Source organism: Arachis ipaensis, chromosome B2 (assembly GCF_059453495.1).
Source record: "Arachis ipaensis isolate K30076 ecotype BB chromosome B2, ASM5945349v1, whole genome shotgun sequence".
Taxonomy (NCBI): Eukaryota; Viridiplantae; Streptophyta; class Magnoliopsida; order Fabales; family Fabaceae; genus Arachis; species Arachis ipaensis.
This window is the reverse complement of record NC_142437.1, coordinates 100517553-100533778: the sequence shown is the minus strand read 5'-3', so window position 1 is coordinate 100533778 and position 16226 is coordinate 100517553. Positions and strand designations below refer to the sequence as shown.

At 36.0% G+C, this 16226-nt stretch overlaps 2 protein-coding genes across 4 annotated transcripts; one reads left to right on the top strand and one right to left on the bottom strand.

Annotated features, from left to right (window-relative positions):
- The first annotated feature begins 3639 nt into the window (after positions 1-3639).
- LOC107625567 (mitochondrial import inner membrane translocase subunit TIM14-3) lies at positions 3640-6207 on the top strand. Of its 3 annotated transcripts, none has more exons than XM_016328238.3 (5): positions 3640-3916; positions 3991-4069; positions 4311-4387; positions 4915-5087; positions 5723-6207. In XM_016328238.3, exons 3-5 carry the CDS (start codon positions 4385-4387, stop codon positions 5877-5879), a joined length of 333 nt encoding a protein of 110 aa, XP_016183724.1. In that variant the 5' UTR covers positions 3640-3916; positions 3991-4069; positions 4311-4384; the 3' UTR covers positions 5880-6207. The 3 variants fall into 3 exon arrangements, with proteins under 3 accessions (XP_016183724.1, XP_016183726.1, XP_016183725.1); XM_016328239.3 differs by having other exon boundaries at positions 3642-3916; positions 3998-4069; XM_016328240.3 differs by lacking the exon at positions 3991-4069.
- An 849-nt stretch (positions 6208-7056) lies between these two features.
- On the bottom strand, positions 7057-12254 carry ALG10 (DIE2/ALG10 family). Its single transcript, XM_016328237.3, has 9 exons — positions 12009-12254; positions 11713-11808; positions 11501-11589; positions 10067-10397; positions 8983-9253; positions 8712-8849; positions 8422-8629; positions 7685-7827; positions 7057-7566 (listed from the first exon to the last, which is right to left on the bottom strand). Exons 2-9 carry the CDS (start codon positions 11800-11802, stop codon positions 7307-7309), a joined length of 1530 nt encoding a protein of 509 aa, XP_016183723.1. The 5' UTR covers positions 11803-11808; positions 12009-12254; the 3' UTR covers positions 7057-7306.
- Between the last annotated feature and the right edge of the window lie 3972 nt (positions 12255-16226).

Sequence of the window (16226 nt, the reverse complement as noted above, 5' to 3'; positions counted from 1 at the left end):
TTTTTAGACCAAAGAGCATTACCTTATAACAAAAATTCCCATGTTTCGTAATAAAAGCCGTTTTGCTTTGGTCTTCTGGATGCATTAGGATCTGGTTATAACCAGAGTATGCATCCATAAAACTTAAGCTATTGAAACCGGAAGCATTATCTACTAATTTATCAATGCAAGGTAACAGATAAACATCTTTAGGACAAGCTTTATTTAAATTTGTAAAGCCGACACACATGCGCCATTTACCTGAGCATTTTCTTACCATTAACACATTGAAGAGCCATGTGGTGAAGCGGATCTTTTTTATGAAACCCGCATTGAGGAGCTTCTTGGTTTCCTCTAGTGCTGCTTGCTTTTTCTCTTCCCCGAGGTTTCTTTTCTTCTGGGCAACAGGTCGGATTGCCTTGTCGATAGCTAGCTTGTGGCAGATGATCTCTGGATCTACTCCAGGCATGTCGGCAGGTGCTCACGCAAATAGATTGGCGTTGCTTCGGAGTACTGAAATTAGCTTTGATCGTTCTTCCCCCTCCAGAGCTTCTCCGATGTATGTGAACTGCTCCTCATTTTCGGTCAATATTACTTGCTGGAGGTTGTCCATTGGTTGAGGTCTCTCCCTGAAATCCTCCCTTGGATCAAGTTCGGATAGTGTCAAGACCTCGCCAGTATTATGAGTGACTTGCACCTGTGACCGAGGTGTTTGCTTTGTCGAGTCTTGCTTTAGGCTAGCATTATTGCACTGGCGAGCTTCTTGGTGATCCGCATGTAGTGTTGCGATCCTGTTTTCCTGCACAAGAAACTTAACACACAAATGTAAAGTAGACACTACTGCTCTGAATGCATTTAGAGCGCAGGTCTTCCGATGATAATATTATAAGGGCTATAACAATCAACTATCAGATATTAGATATCAAGTGATTTTGACAAAGAGTCCTCTCCCATTGTCGTTTTTAACCATATATGCCCCATGATGGGGACCCTTTCTCTGGAGAAACCGACCAGTTCTCCAGAGGATGGTTGTATTGCTTTTTCTGATAATTTTATTTTCTTGAAAGTGGAATAAAATAAGACGTCGCCACTGCTACCTAGATCTAGTAATGTTTTTCTTACAAACAGTTCTCCAGCTTGGATGGAGATTAACACTGGATCATCGAGGTTAGGGCTTGCCGATTTGAGGTCGGATTGAGTGAATGCTATTGTGATGTCTGGATCTTTTTCCTTTCTGGAGTGTGTTGTTCCTTCGATCGCTAGGATCGCCCGATAACTTCGTTTTCTTGCCGAGGTTGTTTCACCTCCACCTGCATAGCCTCTTGATATGTAGTTGATGATGCCTCTTGGTGGGTTGGGAGATACCCATTTTTCTTTGTCCTTTTCAGTTGATGTTTTTAGATTTTCCTCTCGGTCAAAATTGGCCTCTTTGGTCTTACATCCTTCGATATACTTGTCCAAGAGACCTTGTCGGGCCAGTCTCTCCAATAGGTCTTTGGCCACTACGCACTCGTCCGTGGTGTGTCCGTATTTCTGGTGAAAGGAGCAATGCTTGCTTCTGTCCACAAACCTTTGGTCTTGATAATTTCCTGCTCGGGTAGGCAGCTTGATTAGTTTGGCGTGGAGGATTTCCTTTATTATGTTTTCTCTCTTTGTGTTGAATTTGGTGTAAGTGTTGAACTTTGGGTTAAGCTTAAATGGCCTTTTGAAATGTCTGTCCCGTGTGCTTTTGGAGGATTTTTCTTCGTCGTGCCTAGGCGTTTGCTTGTCCACTCTTCTGGCTTCTCGGAGCTCTTCTATCTCCATTTGATCGGCCGCCCTTTTACGGAACTCTTCTAGTGTTTTGGGTTTCGTTACGGCTATCATCTCTTGGAACTTACCTGGCCTGAGGCCGCTCTTTAGTGCTTGGAGATGCACCTTGGGGTCGAGGTCTGGAATTTTCATGGTTGCCTTGGCAAACCTCGTCATATAGTCCTTCAGACTTTCTTGAAGACCTTGTTTAATAGTGCTGAGGTAGTCCGACCCGTGCATATATATTCTAGAAGCTGCAAAACAGTCAATAAAAGATCTCGCCAACTCCTCGAAGCAAGTGATAGAACCTGCAGGAATCTTAAAAAATCGGAGTAAAGTAGCACCATTTAAATAAGTTGGAAAAGATTGATAGAGAACAGGGTCAGAGACACCGTTGAAAAACATCATAGATTAGAACTTTTTGATGTGGACTCGGGGGGTTACCGTATCCTTCGTATGTAGGGGTGGAAACAGGCCAGGCCAGGCCAGGCTTTGCTCTTAACAGGCCTGGCTTGTCATACAGTTGATTGGCCTGAGTCTGACCTGCAGCCTGTTATAGGCTCTTTATAAAGTACTAGGCCTGACCTGTTATTCAGTCTGGCCTGGCCTGAAGCCTGTTAAAAGGCCTGCTAATTTTTTTTTACAAAAAAAAAAAATATTATTTAAAAAAATTATTTTTTAATAAAAATAGTTATATATAATATGTCATATATTTAATATTTGTAAAAAATTTTAAACTTTTAACATATTTAAAATATACAAAAATATTTATAATAAAATATAATAAATTTAAAATATCTCATAATTTTATTAATAATAAATAATTATTTATATATTTACTTATATTTTAACAGGCCCAGGCAGGCCTGACAGGCCTATAAGGCTAATTAGTGAGCCTGAGCCTGGCCTATTAATTTATTAAGGCTTTTAAAAGAGCCTGGGCCTGTACCTTTTTATAACAGGACAGGCCAGGCCAGGCCAAACACAGGCCAGGCTGCAGGCTCCTGGCAGGCCGCCTGGCCTTTTTCCACCCCTATTCGTATGGTTTGAGTCCGGCTGGCAGCACGGAATTCTTCGGCATCTGGAAACTCATTACGCCTTCAGAGATGTCGAGTGTGAGCTTCTCCTTTGGTGGAATAGTCTCGTGTGGCTCCGTGAAGTTATGTTGTGCGTTTGAAGAGTTCCTCCCCTTGGGATCTCCTTCGACGTTTTTTCCATTTTGGTTTTTGGAAGACAGTTCGGCCAGTCTACGGACTTCGGCCTGGAGTTCAGCGATCTGCGTCGAGAGCTCGGCCTGCGTGAGCTGTTGGACCTCGTTATCTCCCATGCTTGAGGATTGGGAATCCTGCAAAAAAGAAAATAGTGGGGTTAAATCCTGCAAAAAAAGATAAAAACTAGGCAAAGAAAATAGTGGGGTTAAATAAATTCCGGCCCCACGATGGGCGCCAAGTGGTTCATCCTGGTAAAGATCGCCGAATTATAGCATTTTCGGGTACTGTATTGTCTCTGCTGGAGAGCTATACGTCGGTCCTGACCAAAACACCGCGGTAAAAATACATGTAAAAGATACTCCGACGCTCAAGTTAATAAAAGACTTAATAAGTGTGATTAAAGTAATATAAAACTCAAAGCAGAACCTGATCCTTTTTCTGAGATATTTAAAATTACTCAGGGGCCAAAGTATAGAGTACACATCGGTTACAATTTACTTAAATACTGGACAAACTAATACAATTAATTATTTATTAGACTAACTACATGCAATCTCCAATAAAAATCGTATTTATAAATAATGTTCTTATCTTTTTTTTTTTTGAAAATAATGATTTTTTTAATTTATATAAAAAATCGAAAGAAAACATTCGTAATGAGAAGAAAGAACATCCTAGAAAAATCAAGTGTCTTATTATTTTCGTATTAAGCTGCGCAAGTACGCAACTAGAGAAACGAATGGATTTATAGAAAATTAGATATAAAAAAGAAGAGAGAGATCGTAAACCCATGAAAGAAAAATATATACAATAAAAACCCTAACTCTGCCTTGTTCGATCACAATCTGCACAAAAGAACCCCAGAAAATCACAGCCTCCAATCAGCCACCGTCGGCCACTCGATTTCAGCTCCACGCCGCCGCGTCTCCACCACAGTAATGCCTCTTACTATTTTGATTTTCTGAGTTTTTCCCCTGCTATCTGTTGAAATAGTTATTATCCTTGGAAGTTCATAGGTGGACCGCAAAGGGAATTCGGGGTATTGTAGAGAAGTTGATGCCACTGAATCAAGTTGTTTCAAACTGAAGGTCCGGTGTTGTGAAAATCTGCTTGCTGTGTTTTGAAATATATTTTTTTATTTATTTTTTATAGGGGGAAAAATTTAGGTTAGATGGAAGGAAATTATTGAATTGGGTGAGTAGATATAACTGCTGTGTTGTTGTTCTTGTTGTTGTATTGTGAGTAATTAATCATGCTGAGAAGGCTATTAGAAATATATTAAAACTTAAAAGTTCCACAAAGATCTTATTTTCATTTTATTCTCCGCAGGCTTCCTGAAGACTTAATTTTGGCACGGAGTTCACGCTTTTTAGACTTCTTGATTGAAGGGTACAACCACTATTATGGTATGCCCTCATTCGTTATTTGTCAAATTTATTATTTTTGTAACCTAATCTTCGAGCTTGTTCTAAATAAAACTAGGTTTCCATGAGAAAGCACTGTTTTCTATTTTTGGTGTTAGATAGTGATGAGATGACTTTGCAAGATTGCATTCTTGAAACTTTAGATATTTCAAGCTCTAATTCAGTTAACATGTGGGAGTATGGATGATATGATCGTGTTGTTGGTTTGGAAGCATAGGGTTTCAAATTCGTGTTTTGAGAATCACAAGCTGAAATTTATTTGTAATTTGAAGTTTAGGGTTTTCTAGCATAGAAAGTTAGTTCCGGAGTGGAGATTGTGGGAATTTTTATTTTATTTTACCCCAAATTGTTTCTGGAAGGACAATGTTGCTCTAATTGATTCATGCATTCAATCTAGTGGGGCAGGGAGTGGTAGTGGCGGCACCGGTGGTTGTTAATTGTTCTGTGGTTCATTTACAACATTTGTTTCTTTGCTCTGGAACTGAAACTTAAACTTAAACTTGGAACAGGCCACACCTTTTTTTGCAGGGCTTGCTGTAGCTGCTGCTGCCTATGCTGGTAGATATAGTATTCAGGCTTGGCAAGCGTTCAAGGCGAGACCACCTAGGATGCGTAAATTTTATGAAGGTGGTTTCTATGCTGCCATGACTAGGAGGGAAGCAGCTCTCATACTTGGTGTTAGGTACTACCTTTTTATTTTTTTATTTTTAAAGATTATGTTATGATGCTCATGGTCAGCTGGTGTCTCAATTACTTAGAGGAGGAAAAACAAACTGTATGTGGCTATGTGCCTGAGGAGTTGTCCTTCTAGGGGTTTTTTTCAATAAATTTTGATGTTTCTTTATTGGGTAAAAATTAAAATTGACGTTTCCCATCATATCTTTGGGACCCTGTATGGATGCCTAATGCATAATAACTCAAATGTGTTAAATCTTTCAGTGTTGAAATTTTGGTTCTTGATGCTGCAAAGGTTGGGATGTAAAGAGTAACACTAACCAATCTATATTCTATTGATTTGTTTAGCCTTTAAATTTGTATGTGATTTGGGTTTTTGAACACATTCCTTCCTTTCCAAGGACGGGAAAAGTTCTCATGGGATAAATTCTGGAATATCCATATAGAAATTTATGAATACCTTGTATAGACATTTAATTATAAAATGTCAATAATTCTTGAATGTGCATATTGCTAATTAATCAGAAAGCTCGGAAAGCTTTTTCCCTACCTGGACGCTTTGTTTTTGTTTTCCATATTTTTATATGGTTGCCTCCTCAAGCTATTCTTTCCATTGTTGATTTTCAATTATCACTATGGCAGAGAACACACTCCCACGGATAAGGTTAAAGAAGCACATAGGAGGGTGATGATTGCAAATCATCCAGATGCGGGTGGCAGCCATTACCTGGCATCCAAAATCAATGAAGCAAAGGATGTGTTGCTTGGAAAGACAAAGGGTGGTGGTTCAGCATTTTGATCATAATTAGTCTCATAATATAGTTTCAACGTGGTTCTTGCTGATCATTCAACTATGAAGCGTTCAGTCTGCGGCCAATTCTTTTTTAGACTATAGTGAGGAAGTTGTGTAGGACAGTGCTATGATGCACCAAAATTATTTAAGGTATAGATCTTAGCATTAGTGTTCTTCGTTATATCTTTTTTATTGCATCTACACCATGGGAGTATCTTTGTCCATTATGTAACCTGGTACATGTTCATGTTCGAATTGTAATAATGTTGAATATTAGATTGGTTGGTGTCATTAATCTTTAAACAACGTGATTCGGATTTGCCATCTTCATAAACTTGGAGGTCATTCATAGCTATGAATTTTTTGTTCCTATTCCTTTTCTTTTTGGCATCTACTCCAATGAAAATGGCATCTATTTGTTTAGTCACACTTTTAAAAACGTGACTTATAGAAAAAGTAACGATTTAAAGGGATTGTAATTTCTTTAGATAAATGTAACATCTTTATAACATCAAAATTAAACTTTACAAAAGAATTCACTATTTAATGGTAAAAAGAAGTATTTTCACATGAAGATAATTAGAGTCTTTATTGGAGTATCTACATTCTTAGTATTTGGCAATGGATCGATACGACATGAAAGGGAGTCTCAGGTGTTTCGGGTTGAAAATTGAGAATTTCAATGTTTGAAACAATCTAATGTAGTGTAATAAAATAATTTATCGTAAATTGCTAAGATGAGATATATAAGTAGTTATGTATTTTACACATTGAAACAAAAATTGACATTTTTTATTCAATTTCAGAGAGCTAATTGCTTATATTGACTCTCAGATGCAGCAACTTACTGATTATTGGTAAACTTTTAAATAGAATTTAGTCTACAACGAATTAGTCTCTGATCAGTTAGATCAGAAGATATTGTGAGAAAAAAAAAAGGTTTTTCTGGTTGGGGTTTTTTTGTGTGCGTGTGTTTTTGTGGGGGGGGGGGGGGGGGGTGTTTGTAAAGAATCTAGTGTTTCTAAAGAAAAATAAAAAGTAACACCCTTAAAACAATGACTATTCATTTCTGGTTCGAGTCAAGGAATTCAATAGCTGGAAACTCTGGCAGTAAGGAGAAGAGCCTGAAATTGAACCTAGCGCCACCACGAAACATGTTACGAGAAAACAAAGCCACCAAAAATTGAGCATAGCATGGACCTATATATGACCAATTCAACTGAATCTGATTTTGTTTTCCTATCTACCAAAATATGAGATCTACAGAAATCAATACACTCATATTTACAAATTACAAAGATGCATAAAGAAACCTGATTGGTAAAACCTATCAAAGAAAATCAGTATGTTTTCCTTGCTTTTGAAATCAAAGGCAAGATACATGCCGAAAGAGAAATACGTATACATGACTCATTTGAAAAACACCGCTTGCTTCACCATATAAACCTTTGAATTCCAGGTTCATGATCCCAATGAAATGGCCGAAACAGAAACATCATCATAGTAAAGATATTGACACCAATGTAAAGAATTCCTGTGAGAAACCATTTCTCACTATCCTGAAAATTGCTGTGAAGCACCAGAAAATAGAATGGTATGGTGTAATATCTAAACTCTATCAATGGAGCTGGTACAAGAACAGCAGCAGTGGCCAAGAAGTATGCTAATACCCATATTTTCCTTTGAAATTTCCCTGTTTTGCAAAAAAGTAATGGTTATAACCTGAGTTAACCGAGAAAAGAGAAAAGGAGAACGAAAAAAAAAAAAAAAAAGAAAAAAGAAAAGAATGCTTGCGAAGACTTTGTACTAACCCAGCATATGAATTATGGAAAGCCATGAACATAAGTAAATTGGAACCAATAAATATTTAATTGACCAGTGAGCCATGATGATTTTCCTCCAGAGATAGAAAGGGTAATGCCGATTATCAGCAAGAAGATATGGATGCGCCACACTGCGATGAAAATTTAATAGGGATTACCAAGCCACTAACAGTAATAGAAGCAGTTCATGTTCTTGTATTAGAAAAAATGGGTTAAGGTCCAAATGAGTAAATCATGCAACATTCAAACAATAAATAAAGGAAAACAAAGCACTAGCACAGCATCTTATGATGTATAGATTAATACTTGATAGAAGAGTGAACACCCCTTTTTCTTTGTTCAACAAATGAGTTTTTATCGGGTCTGGTCTTCTAATAACAAATATAGAAATATAAAATATTTGAAAAGCCTTTCGATGTAAAACCTTTTACATCAAATCTATTGTTTTAATTTCAGTTTTTGAGGACCAATTTAAAGAGAATTAAATGTTTCATTTTTTTTTTCTTTCTAAATTTGGGTACAGTGAATATAATGAAGATATCAGAAGACTACTATATAGTAAACACATCATCACGGCACAAATTGTTTACGCTAGATTTAAGGGCTAGACACAATGTATTATGTGACAATAACTAATTGGAGACATCAACAAACTAAGTTTCAGTTTATGAACAAGATCAGTTCATGAACAATAAAATCACTGGTGCTGTTATTCTAAATCAAACCTGAAAAAGTGTACTGATAGGAAGCCAGCAATAAGGGCCACAAACCCCTGAAAGAAACAACAGAGGGGTCCATATCTCCGTAACAAATGCAATAGATCCAGAGAATGAGCAATGGAAAAATACATAGGAGCCAGAGCCAATATAGAAACCAAACCAAAATAAAGTATCTGAGCAAAATGAGGGGTAACGGTGTGAGCTTCTTTTGCACCTGCACTTCCATTAAGATATGTAAGAAAAAAGACAGTTTAGCGGCACAAAAGGTCACAAAAGATGATACGAGAGAATATTACCTAGAACGACACCCCCATTCCAACGTACGAATAAAATAAAGGCTACAAACACCAGAAGGTAGGGACTAAACAATACTAAAATCTCCCACTTCTTATGCCATAACATTAAGAGGATTGTCTGAACTTCACTAACCAAACCTGCAAAATAATATCAATAAAAGAAAAATGAGTATCGCATGAAGAAATGGGAGTGACGTATATGTAATTAGCCTTTTATTTTCTTTTACTCAACATTAGAGCTTTAGTTTTCATCAAGGAAATAAAAGTGAACCTGAAGAAGCGAAAGTAGGCGCAGGTGTCCTAGGCAGAGAGCTTTCAACAGTATCCACAGATTTAACAGACTTTCGCTTTTTCACATATAATCCCACATTACTCTTGCCTGTAGAATTTTCTGAACTAGGATTATTAATACATACATCTGATTTGGCCTTCCCCACAATACCCTTTCTATGATTCAGAGAATAATCTAGGATCCCAGTGCATGCTACAAAAAGTACCCATATAATGTTTGTTTGTCGAATAACAACTGAAAAGGCTCCAATCTATCACAATAAATTGTATATGTTATTATCACAACTCAAATGAAATAAGTTACAATCATAACTTTGTAGACAGTGTAAAGGATAGTGTAACAAATGATATCACAGGCAAGAAATAAAGCAATGAAACAGTAATAGGAAAATGGAGAAAAATGGAGTGAACCGGAGAGGTTTCATCCTTCTCCAATGAATGTATTGAAAAATGTATGAAAACAGAAATGGAAGTAAACAGTGGTAATATGATTTCGAGAGTTGTATACACTAGCCAGAAAACCATCCCAGCAAAAAGGAAAAAGACAAGCATAAACAATAAAGCAAAGCAATAAAAATATTCATTTGAACCAAGCTCAGGCACAAAAAACAATGAGGAATGATTAGGAAATATCTTGAAGTTAATGTTCCTTCAACTTCAAAAGAATAAGGATACATGATAGAGTTCAATGGCGTTGTTTGATCCATGTAGCTGACTACACCTAATGGGATAAGGCTTTGTCATTGTTTGTTTGTTTACTTATTCTTATTGAAGATTGTAATTAGAAACTCCTAAGATCATTGAAAAAAGTATGTTCAACAAGAATGCAAGAAGTACCACACTTCGTTATTGAAACTTGAAAGTGTTATCTATGATGTTTCAAAATCCCTAATCTCTCACTTTGATCCCCGGGGGGAAAGAACCACAGGCTCAAGGAGTGTCATATGATATCAAAAAAGAACTTGGATGAAGAGATTCCTCCTACATCAAACCAAAACTCATATAGCAATCTACTTTCACTATGTATTGATAGCTCAGAATATAAAAGTTTAAATATACCTTACCAATGCACTAAGCCAGTAATTCCTCTTCAAACTTGCAAGATACATAGCCATCACTGCAGTGAGAGATGCAACATCTGTATAATAGAGAAAAGTGAAGAACCAGTGAAGTGGGTACAGGGATAGGACCACTGCCTGAAGCATTTTCTTTCTATCATCAAGGGCGGGTTTCAAGTGAGTGATTACATCATATAATATTATGCAGCATATGACAGCTAAGACACCATTAACTGATCGAAGAATTGCAGAAGAGCACAAATCAGAAAAAGATGATGTGTCTTTAATAGAATAAAAGCCGAACAAAGAAGCAACCTGGGCAAGTGAAAGATAGTACCTGCAAAAAGGTTTTACAATTATCAACTGTAGGCTTTATATTCGATGCTAATCTACATTGTACTGCTGATTCCATTGATCTAATTAGATTGTTAGCATCATTAATCCCACAATCTCTAAATCCTGATTTTTGGGTAGCACTTGACATTATCTTACTACAGAACATGATCAATGCAAGAGGGTTAAGTAAACAAGTAATCATTATCCCAATAGAAGGAATCAGCCATATCGGTCAACTAATGTAGTTGGTCTCTATCAGAAACCAAAGTCTCTAGAGGTTTGGAACATGAAATTTTTTAATTTTCAGCTACAGCTCTGGTTTTATCGCGCATGTGTATTTAACTCAATCTTCCAAATCAATACATTCTAACATTTTTATTCGTGAATAAAATTCTCATATAAAAATATTTTTGGGAAATAGGACACTATATCACTTGAATACTTCATGAGTGATAGTGCATACATTTCATGAGTGCTGAATGATATACAAGTTCAAGAACAACTGAAGATCATTCTCTTCTCTTACTATGTCACCAACTCCAACACTTTCATCTTTCCCAGGAAACAGCCATATCACATTCAAACAACTGCTGACTGAGGTGTGAGTTGAATACTTTAATTCTCATTTCTGAAGTTAGAGGAGCATATAAAATGCTCGTGCAAAGTGCAGATGAATACAGTTAGACTAAAAAATTACATGATAACCTCTTATTTCATTCCTCGCAATAACAACAACAACGAAGCTGCTACCCAATAAGTGAGATCAATTCTATAGATTAAACAAAACTATATACAATATCTACAGATAAACCACTAATACCTTCATTTCGTTTATCGTATTTTACAGGTTGTCTAATAACGCAATGTTCACTTAGATCACTATTTATCCATCATTTCCCTCCAAAACCTCCTCATCAAAACATGGCCCTTGTAGTAATTAAAATTAAATTGTATCCCATGGGATTTACAGGGTCCTATCTTATTGTCTTATGTCATTCTCTTTTCACATGACCTTTAGCCCAGAAACCTTTTACATGAGAAGATTCATTCTACTATTATTTGTTTTCACAAATCATTTCAGAAGGACAAGAGAGAACTACATACAGGCCCGGAGGAGTGGTTATCATGGGATCCCAACTCTTAAAATTTCCCTTGCAGTATTGTTGAGCCTGTGGTATATGAAATATCTCATCCTGCAAGAATAATAATAACAATAACAACAACAACAATAAAATCAAATAAATCATGGGAATGAATACTCTAATTGTAAACAAAAACATCCCATCTTTAATATTAACTTAAATTATTCCAATTACCATATAGGGATCAGGAACTACACGATTAACGAGTACGGTGACAAGAATAACCCATGAACTCACAATTGCGGCAAGTGCTACTCTTCCCATTCTCTTCTGCAAGATATAACAATCAAACAAAGCAACGAGGACGCCATTAACGTTACAAATACGAAACAAGAAGCATACGTAGATGAAAAAGAAAAAAAATGAAGAAAAGCGGGAATTTTTTATCAACGTGTTTTCTTTAGCACTATTCAGTGAGGCTTTTCACCAAACAAGTTGTATGCAACAAATAAATAAGGAAAGAAAAATACAGAGTAGGATGTTGAAAGCAATGTTGCAATCAACTGGGAAGCAGTGGCGGCGGATAAAGTGACGGAAGCTGCGGCGGCGAAGGGAGATTGGGGCTATTGGATGTATTCGCTGCCTAGCCCTGTGTTTCCTTCCCCACTCTCAACTCTCAAGTTCGGGAAAGGAACTTCGGTGAATCAATGGCCCCTGCAAGTTGAAGTTATTAGATTGAGTTAAAATGATAATTAGATCTCAATAATTTTGGCTTTACATTAATTAGTTCTTTTTTTTTTTAAATATCAATTAAGCAGCATTAAATTTTGAAAATACCATAAAATATTTAGAGAAAAGGACAAATAAACGCCTGACCTTTTGTCCCGACAATATTTTTGTCCCTAACTATTGAAAAATACTTTTAAATTCCTGATCTTCACAAAATTTGGACGGATCAGTCCCTCCGTCTAAATGCATCTGTCAGACCCAATGAAAAAGTCTGACGTGGCTCCTGTAATACTTGTCAGTTGTCACGTGTACGTGTGGGTTACGCGTACGCGTCGCCTAGCAGACTTCCCTCTCACGCGTACGAGTGGGTCATGCATACGCGTCGTCATGAATTCAGCAAATCATCATTTCTTCATGAATTCTCTACTTTGCATGCTTTTTTTCTATTTCTTTCAAGTCATTCTTGCCTTCAAAACTTTAAATCACTCAAACAAACATATCAAGGTATCGAATGGGAGAAAAGTAAATTAAATTTAGCAATTTAATAGCCTAAAAAGCATGTTTTCAATCATTAAACACACTTAGGAGAAATTCACAAAACTATGCTATTTTAGTAAATAAATGTGAAAAAGGTTGATAAAATCCACCAAATTCAATACAATATAAACCATCAGATTGTGGTTCATCAACTTTCCCACACTTAAACATTAGCATGTCCTCATGCTAAACTCTTGTGGTTCATCAACTAATATGCAAAATGCGTCTACCTACTTGGTTAAAAATGAATCAATCTCCAAGAACATATATGAACAAGTAGGGTTAAGATAGTATGATGATTTATGAATTCCACTAATTCAAATCTCAAAATGAAGTATAAATATACTTGCAAGAAGAAAGCTCGTGAAAACAAGGAACAAGGGATTGAGCATCGAACTCTCAACGAAGTATAATTTAATTTATTTTTCTCCCATTCGATGCCTTGATATGTTTATTTGAGTGATTTAAAGTTTTAAAGGCAAGAATGACTTGAAAGAAATGGAAAAAAAGCATGCAAAGTGGAGAATTCATGAAGAAATGAGGATTTGCTGAATTCATGGCGACGCGTACACGCGTACGCGTGAGAGGGAAGTCTGTCAGGCGACGCGTACGCGTGACAAGCATTACTGGAGCCACGTCAGACTTTTCCGTTAGGTCTGACGGAGGCATTTGGATAGAGGGACTGATCCGTCCAAGTTTTGTGAAGGTAAAGAATTTAAAAGTATTTTTCAATGGTCAGGGACAGAAATGTCCTCGGGGCAAAAGGTCAGGGACCTATTTGTCCTTTTCTCAAATATTTATAATAAGATATAAGAAATTAAGATACAAAAATTAATATTTTTATATTTTATTTAATAATAAATTAAAATAAATTATAAAAGTTTAATTTATTTTTTTATTTAAAAAATTTGGAAAAAACATAATAATAAAAAATTAATAAAAATAACAAAAAAATAAGTGGTGTCTTTTGTTAATATTTCTGTATTTTTTCTATCAGAATGAACATAAAACATACTAATTCAATTCTCTTTGTCAAGTACAATTTTGTGTCTCTATGTTCTTGTCTCAATTGTTTTAGTATCTCGTACCTATAAATAAACAAAGTGTAAAATATGCAAAATTAGTAAATAATTAGCTAATAAATTAATTATTAATAAAATAAATTAGAAAATTTTAATTTTATAGTAATGAGATAGAGCTAATTAAAATAAAAATTTTGACACCAATTTTAAAAAATTTGACCCAAAATTGGATCGAACGGGCCAATCGAGTTCAAAATGGGCCCAAGGCGCAACCCAAGCCCACAATTAATAAGAGCTTCAGCTCTTCTTCCCTTGTTTCATAATGAAAAACGCTGGGAAATTGATGAAGGGGAGCAAGGGACATGCAAAACCCTTGGCTAGATTTTAATAATAACTTTTGATCCAGAGTTTCGATTGACGAGCCGTCAGCGGCCATGCGTTCATCTCGGAATCCTCTTTAAGACCCACTAAATAGTTTGGTAAGAAACTTGAGTTTTCTCACTCAGATCTTCTCATCTCAGTTTCAAAAAATTAAGAATTTATTTTAAAAAATTATGTGATTTTGGTGCCTTAGGATTAAATTAACCTTGTGGACTTGTCGAGTTTTATCCCAAATTTTCGTCGGTAAGGTGAGGAACGTTTAATCCTTGTTAAGTTATTTAATTAGTGAATCCTATGGTAATTTTAGTGTTGTTTTGTGAAATTAGATTGAATTGTGTATTTTTGGAAATAAATTGGTGGTATTGGAGACTTGAAGTTGGCTTTGGAGGCTGAAAAATCTGTTTAGTGAGGTCTTGGAGCCTTGGACTATTGAGGAACGGTGATAACTGTGACGTTCCGGGCTTTAAGAGGAATCGGTCAATGTATGATTTCGGTTTTTCATAACTAAAATATAATGTGTTGTGAAAATATAGGTTAGTTGACCGTAGGATAGGATGAATATGTGAATTGTTGTGATTAGTAAATAATGAGGATAATTGTCAAATTTGATGTATATGGGTGTTGAATTGGTTGGTTGGATTGACTAGTTATTGTAAGAGCATGAGATGTGAATTTTTTATGCTTGATATTGAAATTAATGAAGGTGAATTATATGGTAAAGATGTAACTTTACAGATTTTTTTTTAATAGAATGAAAGAGAGATTAATAAAAGTAGGACTCACATCTTAAATAATAATAAAATAATAAAAAATAATTATAAAAAAATTATATTCTCTCTCTATACCACTTAAATCTGTACAATAGAGTGCCCCATTAATGAATTGTTGATAATGATGAACCATGATGATGATAGCTTGATGAATAATGAAGTATGTTATATAGATTATGGTGCTGGTTAGTAATGGAGATTGTGGTTGAGGTTATGATATTGTGATGTGTAATATTGTATGTAGAGGTTGGTAAATGATAATGATTATGTTTATTGATATGTTGTTTTGAACTTGAATTATTGGATTAATAACTTAGTGAAGATGGATTGAGACATAATGAGTTAGGAAATGAGAAGTGCAGAAATATGATATGTCATATGTATATGAAGAATCTGGCCTTAATGAATGATTTTGAATGATTATGAATGGATATGCATGAATGATTTATAATGAATTTGAAAATGAAATTGTTTTGAGCTTGACCTGGCAAGGTTTGTGGTAGTTTACCGCTTGCCCAGTGTGTATCGCCCACTTGTTTTTAAAAGAGAATGTTATGTGGGGTTTGTGGTGATTTACCGCACATGTGTGTGTGTTATTTTTCAATTGAAGATCTTGTGAGGTTCGTGGTGGTGTACTGCTCGTGGTGGTATACCGCCCGCCAGGTGGGGTTCGTGGTGGTGTACCGCCCACCGATTTTCAAGAGGACGATATCCGGGTTAGCTACCGGATGTGTCGGATTATGCATGTAGGGAAGGCATGCGTCATATGCATTTGAGTGACTTGTTTGGTTTTGCATTCTTGGATTTGCGTAATTGATATTCATGCTTAACTGTTATATGTTTTGTTTGCTGTAACCGTAAACTACTTGTGTTTTTTTGTATGCATTGTTTGTCTGTGCACCGGTATTTCAGAGGATTGGAGGAAAGGCAATGAACTTAGGGGTTAAGTTAGAAATTGAGATAGAATCTAGAATCCTTAGATACCTCACCCTGTTTATGATTTTCAATGTTAGTTCTAAGTTTGAATCTAAGTGTCGGAGCTCTAGGATCGCCTTCGCCTTTTTCGGGACCTTATATGTTAGTTATGTGGGCACCGTTACCATGTTCAGAACCTCCGGTTCTCATCCCATACATATTTTGTAGTTTTCAGATGCAGGATGTGAGGCACCTCGCTAAGGCATACTGGGAGCTTCCGAAAGCGAAGATCTTTGTGCTTAGGGGTTTTTATTTTGGTTTTGATGTATATATAGATACTTGTATATCTCCACTATATATGTATATATTGCTTTATCCCTCCTAGAGGTTGATT